The 20,485-nt window shown below is 36.9% G+C and overlaps 1 protein-coding gene across 3 annotated transcripts in view; it reads right to left on the reverse strand.

Annotated features, from left to right (window-relative positions):
- Positions 1-20,485, reverse strand: part of ATAD2B (ATPase family AAA domain containing 2B) — a 160,486-nt gene that overhangs the window by 99,814 nt on the left and 40,187 nt on the right. For all 3 annotated transcript variants that reach the window (XM_064571913.1, XM_064571912.1, XM_064571914.1), the window contains 5 exons: positions 15,880-15,978; positions 13,634-13,745; positions 10,807-10,922; positions 8,815-8,989; positions 3,685-3,773 (listed from right to left, as the gene is read on the reverse strand). In XM_064571913.1, coding sequence (XP_064427983.1) covers positions 3,685-3,773; positions 8,815-8,989; positions 10,807-10,922; positions 13,634-13,745; positions 15,880-15,978 — 591 coding nt within the window. The remainder of the gene's footprint in view (positions 1-3,684; positions 3,774-8,814; positions 8,990-10,806; positions 10,923-13,633; positions 13,746-15,879; positions 15,979-20,485) is intronic.

Here is a 20,485-nt window from a genome sequence, read left to right on the forward strand (position 1 = left end):
GAGTCTGCTTCTCCCTCTGACCCTCCCCCCTCTCATGTGCTTGCTCTCTCTCATTCTCTCTCTCTCAAATAAATAAATAAAATCTTAAAAAAAAAAATAGGCTTTTTCTCAAAAAGTTAAGCATAAAAGTACTATACAGCCCAGCAAATCAACTCCTAGGTATCTACCCAAAAGATATGAAAATATATGTGCACACAAAGATTTGCACATGAATGTTCACAGCAGCATTATTCATAATACCCCAAACTGGAAACAACCTAAATACATATCCAATGTGTGCCTTATCCAAACAGTTGATACTATTCATCAATAAAAAAGGAAAAAACAGTGACACATGCTAAATCATACTCACTGAAAGAAACCAGATACAAGAGACTACATACTGTATGATTCCATTTAGATGAAATGTTTTCAGAAAAGGCTGGTTGGCTAGGGTGAAGAACAAGGATTTACTACAAATGGACATACTGGATCTTACAGAGGGAAGAAAAATGTTCTAAAATTGCTTTATTCTAATGGTTGTATCAGTTGGTATATTTTATTTTTTTAAAGATTTTATTTATTTATTTGAGAGAATGAGAGAGAGAGTGAGAGTACATGAGAGGGGGGAAGGTCAGAGGGAGAAGCAGACTCCCCGCGGAGCAGGGAGCCGGATACGGGACTCGATCCTGGGACTCCAGGATCATGACCTGAGCCGAAGGCAGTCGCCTAACCAACTGAGCCACCCAGGCGCCCCAGTTGGTATATTTTAAAAATCACTGCATTTTATACTTGAAATGAGTAAATTTTACAATATATGAAACTATTATACTTTTATTGATGAACTAAATATTGATATTTATATATCAGTGAGCTAATATATAAAATAAAACTCATTAGGTTTGTTTGTTTTGTTTTGTTTTTTAAGTTAAAGACCAGGGTGCCTGGGTGGCTCAGTCGGTTAAGCGTCTGCCTTTGGCTCAGGTTACGATCCCAGGGTCCTGGGATCGAGCCCCACGTCAAGCTCCCTGCTCAGTGGGGGCCTGCTTCTCCCTCTCCCTGCCGCTCCCCTCTGCTTGTGCACTCACGCTCTCTCTCTAACAAATAAATAAAATCTTTAAGAAAATAAAGAGTTAAAGACCTTTTCAGACATGGAAAAGCTGAAAGGATTTATGCCCTGTAGACCTACACTATAAGAAATGTAGGCAGAAAGAGAATTCTAGCACATGGAAATAGAGATAGCCACAAAATAAGGAACATCAGAAATGGTAGCTACATGAATAATTCTTTAAGTACGATGATGACAACTATGGTTATTAGTATTATTATTTAAATCTCTGAAAGAGTGTGTGGTATAAAAATTTACGACAACAATAGCACAAATCCCAAGAACGAAAAAATGAAAGCATACTATTTAAAGGTTTTCCACTATATGTGAAATGGCATATTATCACTTTAAGGTAAATGACAACCCTTAAAGCCACCATGAAAATAATAAAACATAATAAGCTAACACAAGAAATACAATGGAGACGCGCCTGGGTGGCTCAGTTGGTTAAGCATCTGCCTTCAGCTCAGGTCATGATCCCAGGTCCTGGAATCAAGCCCCGCCATTAGGCTCCTTGCTCAGCGGGGAGCCTGCTTCTCCCTCTCCCTGCCGCTCACCCTGCTTGTGCTCCCTATCAAATAAATAAAATCTAAAAAACAAAAAACAAAAAACAAAAAAACCACACAACAGAATCATAAAAAAAAAAATTAATCAAAGGACGGAAGAACAAGAGGGGAAAAAAATGGAACAAGGAACAGATGGACAAATAGACAACAATCATCAAGATAATAAATTTAAACCTAACTTTATCAATGGTCACATGAAATGTAAATGCCTATTTTGGGGGGAAATGGATATATTCATTATCTTGATTATAGTTATGGTTTCATGGGTATATACATACATTAAAATTTGTCAAGTGTACTCTTTCAGAATGTCAATACTGCATATTTATATAGTATGTTTTATATGTCAATTATATTTCAATAAAAAAATCAACAGTAAAATAAAAAGGAGATTCTAAAGTATCTTCAAAAATTCTTTTTAAAAACGCAGGAAAGGAAAAACAGAAAAAAAAACAACTGACACAAATAGAAAACAAATACGGTTGTTCTCCAATTCATCCATGTCAATAATTACATAATTATTTATGGACTACACAAACTAAATACAGTGTGTCAGATTATGAAAACAATAGGCAATGCATCTATTTAAAAAACACCCTAGGGGCGCCTGGATGGCTCAGTTGGTTAAGCGGCCAACTCGATTTTGGCTCAGGTCACGATCTCAGGGTCATGAGATCGAGCCCTGAGTTGGGCTCTGCACTCACTGTGGAGTCTGCTTGATAGTCTCTCTCTCCCTCTCCTTTGGCCCCTCCCCCCACCCACAAGCACACACATTCTCTCTCAAATAAATAAATCTTAAAAAAAAAAATCACTGAGCAAATTTTAAGAGCTAAAACTATTAACATTTTAAAAGATAAAAGAAATCAAAATTGTTGACAAATTGGTTTAGGCAATTATTCTCAAGACACAAAAAATACATACACAAATAAATTTATATAATGGGCTTCACCAAGATTAAAATCTTGTGCTTTTCAAAAATCATAGTTAAGCAAGCAAAAAAGTGCCAGACGAGTAGAAAATTTTTCAAAACATAGCTCTGACAAAGGGTTTGTCTTGAGAGTACATAAAGAAATTGTATAATATAGTAAGACATATAATCTGATCTCTTTTTTAAAGGGGGTGGTAATAAAAGATTTTAAGATACTTAACAACAGAAAATATATAAATGGGCAATAACCACATACTAAGATGCTCAATATTATTAGTCATCAGGAAAATTCAAATTAATCCACTACTACACACCCACTAGAATGGCTAAAGTTAACAAGAACAGCAATACCAAATGTTAGCAAGGATGAAGAGCAACCCAAGTTCTCATACATTACAAGTAAGACTATAAAATGGTACAACCACTTGGAAAACAATATCAATTTAAACATACATTTACCATAGGATCTAGCCATTCCTCTCTTAGATATTTACCCAACAGAAATGAAAACGTATGTGCACACGAAAGTATGCAAATGTTCATAGTAGCGTTATCACAATAGCCAAAAATAGAAGTGAGCTAGATCTCCATCAGCTAGATTAACAAATAAATAAATTGTGGTACATAGATACATCCTCCCTCCCTCCCTCTCTCTTTGTCCCTCCCTCCCTTCCCAAAGACTACTACTCAGAAATGGAAAAGAACAAAATATTAATATACATTTCAAAAACATGCTAAGTTAGGATTAGGCAACTTTTTCTGTAAAGGGCCTGAAAGTAAATGTATTTAAACTTTGCAAGAGGCCATACAATCATTCTCTCACAACTACTCATGCAACTCTGCTTTTGAAACACAAAAGCAGCCACATATAATGGAAAAGGTACAAATGTGAATATGTTCCAATAAAACTTTACAAAAACAGGCAAAAGGCTAGATTTGGACCACAGGTCGTAATTTGCTGACCCCTGAGCTAAGTGAAAGGAGTCTTCCTCAAGGACACAGTTCACATTTTATAAGCCTCCTAGCACTTAGCCACAGACTAAGGCCAACTACTATGTCAGTGAGTGAAAAGAATCCAACATAATCAGATTAAGAAAAATCACCTGTGGATCTGATCTTGTCTGCTGGAGCGAACTGGAGCTAATCCATCTATTTCATCAAAAAATATTATAGAAGGTCTCATCAAATATGCCTAGTATAAAAAGAAAACAAATGTTATTTATATTAGTTTTCACTTTTTACATTTCATTATTGTATTTTCTTAATAGGTGATATAAGCAAATGGTTCAACACGCAGCAGCTAAGACACAATAAAAATGCAATCTCCTTACCACCCAGTCTCCAACCACAAGGCCTCTCCCAGTAGACAATTACTATTCTGTTTATTCTTCCATATGTGTCGTTTATACACATACACAAAAATGTACTTTTAAACATACTATTTTGATGCATTTTAAGCACAGTATACACATTGCTTTTACCAAATAACAGTCTATTTATGTAATAATATATCTTAATTAGTTTCCATATAAGTACATGAAGATCTTCATTCTTTTTTGACAGCTATAAAATGCCGTACTGTGTGTATGGGTGTGCCATGATTAAACTTGTCTCTTATTTGTGGACACTTAGGCTATTTTCAATCTTTTCCTACTATCAACAGTGCCTGAGTAAGTCTTTGTGTATGTTTAACATTTCATATAAATATAAACCTATCAATATAAAAAATTCTGAAAGTGGTTTAAAAGGCAAATGTCATTTATAATTTAATTAGATATTTTCCAAATTGCCTTCCACTGATCTACCAATTTACCCTCTCACCAGCAATATTTAAAAAACCTCACCAACAATGTATTATCAAATTTCTCAATCCTGACTAATTTTTTAGGATAAAAATCTCATTTCATTTTAAATTTTTATTTCTATTATCAATAAAAATGAGCACTTTTCATATCTTTAAGAGCCATTTATACTGCTTTTTTAATCAAAGTTCTGTTCATATCCTTTGCCAATTTTTCTATTGGATCATTGGTCTTTGGCTTAGTGATTTCAAGGAGCTATTTATTTTAAAAATTAAACCTCTCTCTGTGAAAGAAAATACAAATATTTATCTACAAGGGAAACATTTAAATATTTATCTTTTGGTTTTGCTTATGATATTTTGTTGCAATGCAGAATCTAAAAAGGAAACTTATACAGTGGATCTTTTCTTCCATCGCTAGACTCTCCCTACTCTGAGATTAGAAACAAAAACTCTCCAGAGTTTTCTTCCATTACTTTCACAGTTGTCATTTTTCACTTAAATCTTAAATCAAGCAGGAACTTAACTGAAGGTAAAAATATATATATACATATATTAGATTATAAATGAAAAGTCTTTACATAATTTAGTCAATTATATAATTTGTTTCAGAATTATAGCAAATTCTTGGTTCATAGGAAGCTCAACTTACTAAAAACCAGGTATGAATTTCCCATTTCTCTTTTACTGACATGATATACATTAAACATCCAGTGGTTTTTTTTTTTGTTTTTTTTTTTATGTTAGTCACCATACAATACATCATTAGTTTTTGATGTGGTGATCCAGGATCCATTGTTTTCATATAACACCCAGTGCTCTATGCAGTACATGGCCTCCTTAATACCCATCACCGGGCTAACCCATCCCCCCTCCCCTCTAAAACGCTGTTTGTTTCTCAGAGTCCATAGTCTCTCATGTTTCCTCTCATCCAGTGTTTTCTAATAATTTAAAATTTGGGGGCAGGGGAGGGTGAGGAGGGTCAGAGGAAGGAGAGAGAGAATTTTAAGCAGGCTCCACACCCAGTGCAGAGCCCAACGTGGGGCTCAATCTCACAACCCTGAGATCATGATCTGGACCAAAATCAACAGTTGGGATGCTTAACCAACTGAGCCAGCCAGGCGCCCCTAATAATTTAAAATGAAGGGCATTTCAACCACAAAACTTAGGTTTTGGGGGAAAAGACTTTGTAAGACTAGAATTATGTATTAAGAGAAAAAGAATAGGGGAGTCTGGCTGGCTCAATCAGTAGAACATGTTACTCTTGGTCTCAGGGTCATGAGTTCAAGCTCCATCCACACTGGGTGTAGAGATTACTGAAATAAATAAACAAACAAAGAATAAAGATTTGATCATCACTCTTACATACATGAAACACACAGCTGTTTTTGAGAATTACAGCCTTGTAGAACTGTAATACCAAACTATAGTATATTATGTGCCCTCCACTGTGATAAACACTACATACTTCCTTTCTGTGAAATCTCACAGTAGTCCAGTGAGAATGGTATTATTTCCCGTTTTATAGAAGAGGCGACTAAGAATCAGATGTTTTCATTTATTTCACGTTATATACTTAATAGTAAAGCCACATGCTTAAAACATTTTTCTGACACCAAAGACCAAACTCTACTTTTTTTAAGATTTTATTTATTTAAAAAAAAAAAGAGAGAGATTTTATTTATTTATTTGAGAGAAAGAGAAGACAAACTGCGGGGGGAAGGTGGGGGGACAGGAGAAGGAGAGGGAGAAGCAGGCTCCCCGAACAGCCGGGATCCCAGATCCCAACACAGGGCTCCATCCCAGGACTCCAAGATCATGACCCAAGCCAAAGGCAGAGGCTTAACCAACTGAGCCACCCAGGCACCCCCAAAGACCAAACTCTTAGCCAATATATTATACTTCCTTCATTTCATTTACTGCATAGATCATGTCCTTAATTTAAGAATGTGGACTCTTTCATTTAAAAAGACAATAACGTGGGGCGCCTAAGTGGCTCAGTTGGTTGAGCGGCTGCCTTTGGCTCAGGTCATGATCCCAGGGTCCTGGGATGGAGCCCTGCGTCAGGTTCCCTGCTCAGTGGGGAGCCTGCTTCTCCCTCTCCCTCTGTGTCTAGGCTTGTGCTCTCATTATCTATCTCAAATAAATAAATAAAATCTTTTTAAAAATTTTTTTAAAAATTAAAAAAAAAAAGACAATAATGGGGGTGCCTGGGTAGCTCAGTGGGTTAAGTGTCTGCCTTCAGATCAGGTCATGATCCCGGGGTCCTGGGATTGAGCCCCACGTCAGGCTCCCTGCTCATTGGGGAGCTTGCTTCTCTCTCCTCCCCACTTGTGCTCTCTCTCGCTGTCTCAGTCTCTCTCTCAAATAAGTAAATATTTTTAAAATTTTAATAAAAAGTGAAGTAAATAAATAAAAAGACAATAATTGGGGCGTCTGGGTGGCTCAGTCAGTTAAGCGTCTGACTCTTGATTTTGGCTCAGGTCATGATCTCAGGGTTGTGGGATCAAGCCCTCTATCAGGCTCCGTGCTCAGCAAGGAGTCTGCTGAAGATTCTTTCCCTCTGCCTCTCCCCTCAACGCCTGCTCTCAATCTCTCTCTCTCTAAAATAATAAATAAATCTTTTTTTTTTTTTTTAAGATTTTATTTATTTATTTTGACAGAGAGCGAGAGAGGGAACACAAGCAGGGGGGAATGGAAGAGGGTGAAGCAGGCTTCCCGCCGAGCAGAGAGCCCGATGCGGGGCTCGATCCCAGGACCCTGGGATCATGACCTGAGCCGAAGGCAGACGCTTAACGACTGAGCCACCCAGGCACCCCTAAAATAATAAATAAATCTTAAAAAATTTTTTTAAATAATAAGACAATAATGACTATCAGCAATTTTTCAGAAAAGAAAGCATTCCAACTACTCTTACCTACTTACTCACAAAGAAAACCATGAAACAGAAATCAACTAAATTTAGGTTTAAAAAGAGAATTAATTTATGCTATAGTTTTGAATGAAACCAAGAGACATTCCTACTCCCAGTATGAAGGGGCTAAAAGCATATTATATAACTCTGTCAAAAATTTAAAATTAAGTCATCGGACAATACATCAGCATTCCCAAACTAATTCTTTCATTCACCAATACTATTCTATATTTGTATTTTTCAATTATTAGTAAATTCTCTTGAAGCAAACTGACTGCCTATGTTTCACTTCCCAATAGACACTGAACACCTTGAAGGCAAAAATTTTACCCTATTCCTCTTTCTACTCCCATTATGCAGAACATGCAGTTTCTCATACTAACTAAAAATAATACTTGAGGGCACCTGGGTAGCTCAGTCAGTCAAGTGTCTGCCTTAGGCTCAAGTCATGACCCCAGAGTCCCAGGATCAAGTCCCACATCAGGCTCCCCACTCAGCAGGGAGTCTGCTTCTCCCTGTGACCCTCCCCCCCCCCATGCTTCCTTTCTCTCAAATAAATAAAACTTTTAAAAAAATAAGTAATAAATTTAAAAATAAATAAAAGTAATATTTGAAGTGCTTTACCAATTACAAAGGACTCTGATAAACATGAACTCAAGTAATGACTGCTCAAAGACTGTTGAAAGCTTTTTAATTTCATGTAATTTCCTTAGATATTATGAAATAAAAGTCGTACTGCCAAATATGAATGACTTCACTAGCTCAAATAATCAAAAGTGAATTTATAACAGGACTAAGTTAATAAAAGTCTAATGAAACAATATTGTTAAAGCTATAGTAATAAAAAAAAATGAAGATTGCCTACATGATATTCAGTCACCTAACCCTGCCTTTTAAAAGCACTCATTACTGGGACACCTGGGTGCCTCAGTCATTTGAATGTCTGACTCTTGGTTTCAGCTCAGGTCATGATCTCAGGGTTGTGGGATCAAACCCCACATCAGGCTCTGCACTGAGCACAGTCTGCTTGGGATTCTCGCCCTCTGCACCCCCTCCCTGCACACACACTCTCTCTCAAATAATCTTTTAAAATAAATAAATAAATAAATAAACAGCATTCATTACTGAATTCTTCCAGTACCATATTTACAGCTCATGAAAATAATAGACTGCTCTGTGAGATTTCTTGCACAAATATTTAGCTTTTTATGCTTGTTCTATTTCCTTAATTAGGTTATAACCTAATGATATCTATGTTATCCTCCAGGTTCTCAAAAGCACCTAACATGGTATTATATGCCTACTAGCCACTTTAATAAATGTTTTGTGAATCATCTTAAATTAGTACTATTTAAACTGCTATTAAATATATCCAAAGCATACAAATTCAGATTACCGATCCTAAATTAAACACACTGATTGGAAATATGCCTTCTTGTGAACAGTTTATATTTACAGACTAAATGTATTAAATATTCTATTTTGAAGAAGATACTCACATAAGCTGATTTCACTTACCTGATCAAAAAGAAGCCTAAGTTGCCGTTCAGATTCACCAACCCACTTGCTCAGACAGTCTGCTCCTTTTCGCATAAAAAAAGCCACCTTTTTGTCTCCTTGACTGCACTCGTTAGCTAGTGCTCTGGCGACCAAGGTTTTACCTGTACCAGGAGGGCCATAGAACAAACAGCCCCTAAAGGAAAAAAGAATCAACAGAAGTAAGGCAATGCTATCACCACCGTTAATAACCAACATACAAGGATGCATCACCCATATAATTTTGTCCTAATGTATATGATACTTATTAGACACTGGGAAAGCTTTTTGTAGTATAGAGACAAAAGTTTCACTTTGCTGAGAGCATTCAAGGATGCTCTCAACAACAAAACTTTGATAGGCAAATCAGAGAAAAGAGTAATTTGGCAAGATATATCAAAATTTTAAATGTGTTTTCCCTCTGACCCAGAAATTTCTTATCATAGAATGTATCATACAAAAAGACTCAAAAGAATATAATACAGATTTTAAATCAATGTTCAAAAAAGCATTAATTCTAACTATGAAAAACTGAAAAAAATTAAGTGCTATCTCTTAGTAAGGCACAGATAGGGGCACCTAGCTGGCTCAGTCGGTGGAGCATGCAACTCTTGATCTCGGGGTTGTGAGTTCGAACCCCATGTTGGGTGTAGAGATCACTTAAAAATAAAGTCTTAAAAAAAAGTCTTAAAAAAAGGGCGCCTGGGTGGCTCAGTTGGTTGGGCGACTGCCTTCGGCTCAGGTCATGATCCTGGAGTCCCAGGATCGAGTCCCGCATCGGGCTCCCTGCTCGGCAGGGAGTCTACTTCTCCCTCTGACCCTAACCCCTCTCATGTGCTCTCTCTCATTCTCTCTCTCTCTCAAATAAATTCTTTAAAACAAAAAAAAATCTTAAAAAAATAAGGCACAGATAAATATAGTGTTACATCTATAAAAAAAATACTAGTAAAATATCAAAAAGAATAATACACACGTTATTGATATGGTGTCTAGAATATATTATAGAGTAAAACACAGTTATATAAAGGTATTACTGAATAATTTCATCTATATTAAATGTTTATATGCACTTATAAACAAAATATAAACTTAACATACGCATATATGTGTAAAATAAGCCTATAAAAAATATACAAAATTGTTCCTCCCTAAGGAGTAAGATTACCCTCTACTTATAACACTTTCTGCTTACCTCTCTCCATTTTGTTTCAGTTTCTCCCATAACTATACTACTTTAATGACTTTGAAAAAAGTAATAATTATTTTTAAAATCCAACTTATATCTATAAAAAACAAATAAAATGCTTTTATGATTTTAAAAAGCCACTGTAGAATAAGCCACATTTTTAATCTACTGATTAAGAGAACAGAGGAGGACTTTTTAATAAGATTTAATAAGATTTTAATAATCTTGAAACAGATGGAAAATGAAAAGGAATATTTAGCAGTTTAAACCTAACAGTCTGTATGTACATCTTCAGGATATTTTATTCTGCCCAATTTCCTTTAACATAACGTCTAGCCTTTTCTCAGCCTAGCCACCTCATGATCAAATGCAATTAATCTGATCATAAAAATAAATACCAAGCTTACCATTTCAAAACTACCCCAACATCAAGTCAAAGAAACACTTAATTGAAATTGTGTTTCCAAAGACTAAACAACATAAGGAATCCAACTCAATATTAGGAGGCCAAATTAAGGAAAATCCATTGGGCAATCCACTTGTATATTCAAGGCCTGCATAAAGATTTGTACCTTGTGCCTGACTCTTAAATGCGGAAATGTGAACTTCAAGAACACACTTAGTACCAAAGCCTTTCAACACTAAACAATAAAATTTCGTTCCTAATTCTCATTGCTAGAACACATCAAATAAATACATACAAAATACTTATATTTATAATCATTTATTAACTGAAGTTTGATAAATTAACAGTAGTAACAATAATAAACATCTAAAACATTACTTACCTTGGAGGCTGGATCTTAAATTTTTCAAAGATTTCTGGATAAAGAAGTGGGAACACCACCATTTCCTTTAGTGCATGAATATGATGGCTCAATCCACCTATGCTATCAAACCGCACCTTGGGAAGAAGGGGAAAAGTTGAATCTAAAATAATTTTAACTGCTTATAGAATTTTTGAAATTTATGAGATAGTCTTATGATTCAGAAATACAGGCAAAGCAGGAACTGCTGAACATAAAGTTCAAAAAACTTCACTTTTGAAATGTAGAAAAATAAACTTAGCAATAAAATTCAAGTTTACCTTTCAGTTCAGCTAAATAAAGCTACCATTCTTTAATCTCCTAGTAACTAAGGACAAAATTAATGACCAATCTAACACTTTAATGGGTATCTATAGAAGATGATAAGTTGGGGGCGCCTGGGTGGCTCAGTTGGTTGGGCGACTGCCTTCGGCTCAGGTCATGATCCTGGAGTCCCTGGATCGAGTCCCGCATCGGGCTCCCTGCTTGGCGGGGAGTCTGCTTCTCCCTCTGACCCTCCCCCCTCTCGTGTTCTCTCTCTCTCTCTCTCAAATAAATAAATAAAATCTTTAAAAAAATAAAAATAAAAAATAAAATAAAAAAAGAAGATGATAAGTCGTATTTACACTCTAATATTTTAAATGCCTTTCAAAATACCATCTATCACATACATTCTTAGCAAGAGCAATACTGTCCCCAAGGGAGCAAAAACTGATTTAGATGTGGGGTGAAAAACACCTTAGCTACTACAATGGTTTGTGACCCTCCAGAGCTGAACTTTACATAACCAAGTTTCTTCTTTATTTTTTGTAAAGATTTATTTATTTATTTGAGAGAGGAGAGAGAAAGTAAGTGGGGGGAGGGGCAGAGGGAGAGAATCTCAAGCAGACTTCTTGCTGCGCACAGAGCCTGACGTGGGGCTCGATCTCACGACTCATGAGATCATGACCTGATCGGAAATCTTGAGTTGGACACTTAACTGACTGAGCCACCCAGGCACCCCATACCTAAAAGACTTTGTAAAGTAAAAATTGTAGAGAAAAAAGCACTTGATGGAATATTGCCAAAATGTTAACAGTGATTGCCTCTCACTGCTGGATTAGGGCAGATTTCTTCCCCTATATCTTTATTGTATTACAGTCCTTGAAAATGTTTCACAATGAAATGTTACTATATAAAAAAATTTAAGTAATGTATAAAAATAAATGCAGAGTTTAAGTAACAAATGTTCTAAGAGAAACTGTATTTTCTTATATATGATATCAAATTTTAAAGAAATACTACTCTTATTGGAGGGAAGAGACATCTAAAATTAACTAGATTCAAGAGAGTAAGGTACTGGTAAACCAAATAAGCAAAGATCATTAGGTAAGGTCCTCTGAAGGGCACCTGGGTGGCTCAGTTGGTTAAGCTGCCGACTCTCGATTTCGGCTCAGGCCCTAATCTCAGGGTTATGTGATTGAGCCCCAACTCACCCCTGTCGGGTTCCACGCTCAGCACAGAGTCTGCTTGAGATTCTCTCTCCCTCTTCCCCTCCCCCTCCCCCCAGGTCATGCTCACTCGTGCTCTCTAAAATAAATAAAATAAATTAAAATAAATAAATAAAATAAAATCTAAAATAAATACATAAATTTTTTTAAAAAAAGAGGTAAGGTCCTCTGAGAATGTGTATTCATAGATATGAGATTGTGAATTCAATATTCTAAATAAGGTCCTCAATTAAAATATTTTCCCCCTATGACTTCAGATTGGAGATAGCTAACATTTCATTTTGAAATATTACACAACATTATTTCCTGTTTCTTATATGAGAATCAAATTATGTTGTACAGAAAGGCTTATGAGAACAAAGAAAAAAAATCAAATACAATCTTGGCTATGTAGTAACCTTATTCCAAAATATTTCCCCCCAAAAGATTATACTAACATTAAGACTCTACTATATCCTCTAAATCTTGTCTCACTTTTCATACTACATACTTTCCCTGGGTACTATAACCCATTTTCCATAGTGATCTCAACTATCTTTATATTGGGAACCCATATCTGAATTTCTAGATATTTCTCCTTAATGCCAAACCTAAATAACTAATTTCCTATAGGTACTTCCATTTGTGATGTGCCACTGACACCTAAACACGTCTACAACTAACTAAATCACCTTGACACCTCAAAATATATTCTTCTTGTAATGTTCCCAACCTCAGAGAGTGGATCATGCCACCCAGTCACTTAAGTCAAAAACTTAGGTCATACATTCAATTTGTTTCTCTCATTCCCCAAAAGCAATAAATTCACCCAATTCATCAAACCTGAATTCTCTCCTGAATTCTGTCAAATCCACCTATTCCTTCCTTCCATCATTACCCTACCATGACCATTACTCTAGATTACTATGTTACAACTATGTCTAAACCAGTTTCCCTAATGCCAGCCTTGCTTCCCTCAAATTCATTAATTACATCATAAACAGAGTACTCCATCTACAATGTAAATCTGATCATGAAATCTAAGCAGCTTCAACAATACCCCACTAAGTATCACGGTTTATGGGTCCTTGCCATATTTGTCAGCCTCATTTCCTACCCATTTTTTATTATATATGCCAGTAACACTGAAATGGGGGGGTGGGGGGGACACTTGAGTAAGCATCACATGGTACCATAGTGCTAGGTTTCTAATCATATGCATCAAAACACTAATAATGGTGATATCTGGGTTTTTATTTTTATTGTGTGTTGCTTTAGAAACAAGAAATAACATTTAAAAAAAAAAAAGGTACTTCTAGAAAAACATTTACAAAACTTACTGATTTATCAATGTTCATTGGATCAACATCAGCCAAGCTTGCGCCCACTTTGACACGTTCTCGGAGAATACCACTAGCTAAATCTTCTGCTCTGAAGTTCATAGGTAAACATCTGAAATTCGTAAAAATGCAAGTAGAGAACATTAAAAGTTTTACATTTTCAATGTCAAAATAAGTGTAAGTCCTTGATACATTTTATCTTTCTCCTTTTTCTCAAAACCCAGAAAATAACAAGGATTTCATATTTTTGAAGTACTTTTCCTAAGTTCCCTTCAACTCTCAAAGCCAAAAATAAATGTATTCACTAGACAAAACAAACAAGATCACTAATCTATTTATTTGTCCAAAGAACCCAACCTATTCCAACTTAGAAAACAACATATTATATACAGCATTAAATGAACTCAAACTTTATTATAATATTTACATTTGTCCTCAGGTATTATGTGGTTATGTCTACATGATTAAAAAAATTTATTTCCCTTTAATTCAAAGGAAACCAATCCTAGATCACTTTTGATCTAACTAACCTTTTTTTTTTTTTTTTTAAAGATTTTATTTATTTATTTGACAGAGAGAGACACAGCGAGAGAGGGAACACAAGCAGGGGGAGTGGGAAAGGGAGAAGCAGGCTCCCCGCAGAGCAGGGAGCCCGATGCGGGACTCGATCCCAGGACCCTGGGATCATGACCTGAGCTGAAGGCAGTCGCTTAACCAACTGAGCCACTCAGGCGCCCCTAACCTTTATCTTTTGTATAATTACCTTAAAATAGATCTTTAGCCACTTAAAATCTTACATTGTATTATTTAATTTTATTACCCCTAATATAATCTACTTCCTCTTTCAATCTTGGATAAACACCAAAAAAAATGACATAAACAGCTTCAAAAAAAGTATAGTTTCTATAATGAATGTACTCTTCACTCACATTTCTGAATCCTAACGTAACCTTAGAGTTAGTCACCCAGGCACCCCTAAAAAATTTCAAAAAATAAACTTAGATTTTTTTTCTCTAACATTTTCTTTCCATTATCTACATGAGGAATTCTTTTCAGCATAAAATCTATACCAATCCAAACTTGTTTCCAAGACCCACTAACTGAAAATTTGGTATTTCTACAATAGATATATAATGCCAAATTATAGAAATACTTTGCTAAATGTAAATTTTCTAAATATAATTTATCTCTACTAGTATAAATATAAGCTAGAAGATTAACTCAAATTTTAAATTATAAATTATAATATGGGATGCCTGGGTGACTCAGTCGTTAAGCATCTGCCTTCAGCTCAGGTCATGGTCCCAGAGTCCTGGGATCAAGCCCCGCATCGGGCTCCCTGCTCAGCAGGAAGCCTGCTTCTCCCTCTCCCACTACCCCTGCTTGTGTTCCCTCTCTTGCTGTGTCTCTCTCTGTCAAATAAATAAATAAAATCTTTAAAAAAAAAAAAAGAATAAATTATAATTTGACATTCTAATCACTTACTAGACAAAATACTGGTTCTCTCACCCAGTGAAAACTCCTGACGTTTTAGTGAGCCATGTATTAGTCATTTACCCTAGGTAGGCAAAGACCACTAGATGGCACTCACTGAAGCAAAACAAAACAAATTTTCCAATAAAATCCAAGGGCTCCTGAGATGATTCTATTAGAAACCATATCAGGGGCACCTGGATGGCTCAGTCAGTTAAGCGTCTGCCTTCAGCTCAGGTCATGATCTCAGGGTCCTGGGATCGAGCCCCGTGTTAGGCTCCCTGCTCAGCAAGGAGTCTGCTTCTTCCTCTCTTTCTGCCCCTCTCCCCCAACTCAGGCTCTTCCTCTCTCACACTCTCCCTCACATAATTAAATAAATAAAATCTTAAAAAAAAAAGAGAGAGAAACCAGATCTTACTCTGAGGGCTGTAATCACTGTAAGCATCTAAAATCAGCCTCACTAAATGGATTTGGATTAGAGGAGAGGTACCAAGGAAATACTACCATAGTTGTTGGCCTCTTCCCCTTGGCTCTTCCTCCTTTACATTCCTGCGTTCATTGAGTAGTTACACAGTAAATAATTCATGAGAAGTTTCCCAAGGTTAGATTTCTATTCTAAGAATTACTAAGTAAAAACCAAGTCAGTGCATTACTCTAAAATATGTATTGAATATCGCTGTTAGCAAAATGCTAGTGCAGATAAGAATTCCATTCAAAAAATAACTTGTTCTTCCTTTTTCTACAATGGATATAACAATAAAAAATTTACTAACCTATTTCTTGCTCTTGCCATACTTTTTGATTTCCTTCTTTCAAAGCGTTCTTCATCAGAAGAAGTTGTGTCACTACTATGAATGGCATGCTTCTTTCTCCTATTTAAAGAGAGTAAAACCCTTAAAATCATTATAGCAGCAAATGGTTTTAAAAATCACATTGTTGGGGCACCTGGCTGGCTCAGTCTGAAGAGCATGCAAGTCTTGATCTCAGGGTCATGAGTTTGAGCCCCATGTCGGGTATAGAGATTACTTAAATAAAAAATTTTTTATAAAGATTTTATTTATTTGACAGAGAGAGAGAGACAGCGAGAGAGGGAACACAAGCAGGAGGAGTGAGAGAGGGAGAAGCAGGCTTCCCACTGAGCAGGGAGCCCGATGCGGGGCTTGATCCCAGGACCCTGGGACCATGACCTGAGCTGAAGGCAGACGCTTAACGACTGAGCCACCCAGGTGCCCCCTTAAATAAAATTTTAAAAATAAAAAAATAAAAAAACCAACATGGGGCACCTGGGTGATTCAGTCAGTTGAGCAGCCAACTTTCGGCTGGTTTCAGCTGGGGTCACGATCTCGGGGTCATGGGACTGAGTCCCCCACCCCCATCTGGCTCTGCACTTGGTGCAAAGTCTGGTTGGGATCCTTACCCCTCCCTCTTCTTCCCCCTCTGCTCCTCCCCCTGCTCTCTTGCTCTCAAATAAATAAAATCTTTAAAAAAAAAAAAAAGGAAATTTAATCTTAACACCCAACTTAGCTCTACAGTGAAAAACACTGTCATTACTCATAGAAATGTAAAAGCTCTCAACTGGTTTTTGACTTTTAGGATTAACCTAACAAATTAATCAAGTAATACTTAGTTTCACAGAAAAAATATAAATGCTATCAGTCCAAATAATAGAAAATGAAAGGGAGGCACCCGGCTAGCTCAGTCAGTAGAGTGCGCAACTCTTGATCTGAGGGCTGTGAGTTTGAGTCCCACGTTGGGTGTAGGGATTACTCATAAATATAATCTTAAAAAATTAAAATATAAAAGGTGGGGCGCCTGGGTGGCTCAGTCGTTAAGCGTCTGCCTTCGGCTCAGGTCATGATCCCGGGGTCCTGGGATCGAGCCCCGCTTAGGGCTCCCTGCTCTGCGGGAGGCCTGCTTCTCCCTCTCCCGCTCCCCCTGCTTGTGTTCCCTCTCTCACTGTGTCTCTCTCTGTCAAATAAATAAATAAAATCTTTAAAAATAAATAAATAAAATAAAATAAAATATAAGAGGGGCGCCTGGGTGGCTCAGTCATTAAGTGTCTGCCTTCGGCTCAGGTCATGATCCCAGGGTCCTCAGATGGAGTCCTGCGTCAGGCTCCCTGCTCCGCGGGAAGCCTGCTTCTCCCTCTGCCTGCCGCTCCCCCTGCTGGTGCTCTCTCGCTCTCACAAATAAATAAAATCTTTAAAAAAATTTTAAAACAATTCTATATATTACTCAATGCTCATCAAGCTAAGTGTACTATTAATCCCCTTTACCTATTTCACCAATTCCCCCCACCCCCTCCCCTCTGGTAACAATCAGTTTGTTCTCTATAGTTAAGAGTCTGTTTTTTGATTTATTCTCTTTTTTTTCTTCATTCATTTGTTTCTTAAATTCCATATAGTTCACTCTTTACTTTTAAGGTTAGGACACAAATATCCACTTCTCTCCATTCTACTCTTTTTATTTTTTATTTTATTTTATTTTATTTTTAAGTTTGTTTTTTTTTTAATTTTATTTATTTATTTAAGAGAGAGAAGAGAGCAAGCATAAGCAGGGAGAGCAGGAGGCAGAGGGAAAGGGAGAAGCAGGCTCCTGGGCTGAGCAGAGAGCCTGACGCGGGGCTCAATCCCAAGACCTGGGGAGCCTACTCCTCCCTCTCCCTCTGCTCCTCCCCCCACCACCTTCCCTCTTGTGCTCTCTCTCACTATCTCAAATAAATAAAACCTTAAAAACAAAACGAAACAACCTTCAGCTAATACTCTACTTACTGGAGAAATAGTGAACGTTTCCCCAAAAATCAGGTATGATACAAAGATACCCACTCTCACAACTTCTATTCACGACTGTACAGAGGATCCTAGCCATTACAATAGGAAAGAAATAAAACTCAGAGATTGAAACTGTCTCTACTTGCAGATGATATGGTTTATATAGAAAATACTCAGTAATCTACAAAACAACTACTAGAACTAATAAAATTTGCCAAGGTCACAGGATACAAAGTTAATAGACAAAACACTTCTATTTTTAAATCTTAGTAGCAAACAATTAGAAAGTAGTTTTTCTACAGGATATTTTTTTAAGTTTTTATTTATTCATTTAACTAATCTCTACACCCAAGGTAAGGCTTGAACTCACAACCCCAAAATCAAGAGTCACATGCTCTTCTGACTGGGCCAGCCAGGCACCCCTAGAAAGGAATTTTTTTTTTAATTTTTTTTTTTTTACAGATTTTATTTATTTATTTGCCAGAGAGAGAGAGAGAGCAGAAGCAGGGGGAGTGGCAGGCAGAGGGAGAAGCAGACTCCCTGCTGAGCAAGGAGCCCGATGCAGGACTCGATCCCAGGACCCTGGGATAACCTGAGCCGAAGGCAGACACTTACCCACTTAAGCCACCCAGGCATCCCGAAAGTAGTTTTTAAAAGCAATTCTACTGAAGCATAAAACATAAAATACTTAAAAATAAATTTAAAAGACATGAAAAACCTCTATAATGTAAACTACAAATCATTGCTGAGAGAAATTTCCAAAGACTTAAATAAATGAAATGATATAACATGCTCATGGATTGGCAGACTAAATATTATTACAGTATTGATTCTCCCCATATTGACCTACAGTTTCAATATAATCCAAACAAAATCCCAGCAGGCTTTTACTGTAGGAATTAACAGGGTGCCTGGCGGGCTAAGTCAGAGGAGCGCTGGACTCTTGACCTCTGGTTGGGAGTTCGAACCCCACACTGCATGCAGAGATTACTAGAGGGGAACCTGGGCACCTCAGTAGGTTAAGCATCGGACTCTTGATTTTGGCTCAGCTCATGATCTCAGGGTTGTAAGATCGAGTACTGCATGGGGCTCATGCTGAGCGTGGAACCTGCTTAAGATTCTCTCTCCCTCTGCCCCTCCCCCCACTCACGTGCACACACACGTGCATGCCCTCTCTCTAAAAAAAATAATAAATTTGGGGGGCACCTGGGTGGCTCACTTGTTAAGCATCTGCTTTCAGCTCAGGTCATGATCCCAGGGTCCTGGGATCGAGCCCCGCATCGGGCTTCCTGCTCAGCGGGGAGCCTGCTTCTCCCTCTCCCTCTGCCTACTGCTCCCCCTGCTTTGTGCTCTCTCTCTCTGTGTCAAGTAAATAGATAAAACCTTTAAAATTATTTTTTTAAAAAAGAGAGAAAGAAATTAACTAACTAGCTGATTATAACATTTAAATGAAAATGCAAAGGACCTAAAATATCCAAAGTAGGGGCGCCTGGTGCTGTTGGTTAAGCGTCTGCCTTCAGCTCAAGTCATGATCCCAAGGTCCTGGGATGGAGCCCCTGTGTCCGTGTCCCACTCCCTGCTCAGCGGGGAGCCTGCTTCTCCCTCTACCCTGCCCTTCCCCCTGCTTGTGTGCTGTCTCTCTCTGTCAAATAAATAAAATCTTTAAAAATAAATAAAATAAAAATAAATAAAATATCCAAAGTAATCTTTAAAAAGACTAAAGTAGAGGACTTACAGTACCTGCTTTCAAGATGTACTATAAAGCTACAGTAATCAAGACAATGTGGTAATGCTTGATCAGTAGCACAAAATCCAGAACTAAACCTGGACTATATATAGGAAATTAGGTTTTTGACAGAAGTACCAAGCCAATTCAATGAGTCAGCTTTTTCATCAACAAGTGATGTTGAAGATATTGTATATTCATGTACAAAAAAAGAACCACAACATTTACCTCCCATAATACACAAAAAGCTAAAACTATAAAACTTCTCATAAAATACACAGGATAAAAATCTTTGCAACTTTATGGTGAAAGAAGGTTTAAAAAACACAAACTATAAAAGAAAAATGGATATTCTGATCTTCGTAAAAATCTGAAACAACCAATAAGAGATGGATAGTAGATAGTAGGAGTCAGGTCTCTCAATGTCTGAAAGTTACAAGATAAACAAGAAAGGTTAGAATAAACTCTGTGATCGTGGATTAGAGTGGCCGACTTCAGTAAGAACTCATGTTTAGCTTAATACAGATAAAGATGGATAAAGAAACAATTATAAATGTGTCTATATACATAGGTTAGTGTACATACATAGATTACCTAGCTATCTATAAGAGGGCCTTGTAGCTACAAAAATATACAGTGTTTAGATACTGGCTTCTAAATATTATTCTCCAATAAAAGAAAACAGGGATCCTTAGTGAGATGGCTTATCCTAGAGCCGGGGAACAGAATGTATATGATGAGCCTGGCGCATGTTGTAATGACAGAAAATAAAGTACTCAAAAAACAAAAGGATTTTTGTTTGTAAAAGGGACACAGGAGAAAAACCTGAATTTCCAATGGCTAAACCAGGTACAATTTGAGCAACAAAATAACACAATATTT

Source organism: Mirounga angustirostris, unplaced genomic scaffold (genome assembly GCF_029215605.1).
Source record: "Mirounga angustirostris isolate CCGP_5_RB_7025 unplaced genomic scaffold, mMirAng1.0.hap1 SCAF_10, whole genome shotgun sequence".
In the NCBI taxonomy this organism is placed as follows: Eukaryota; Metazoa; Chordata; class Mammalia; order Carnivora; family Phocidae; genus Mirounga; species Mirounga angustirostris.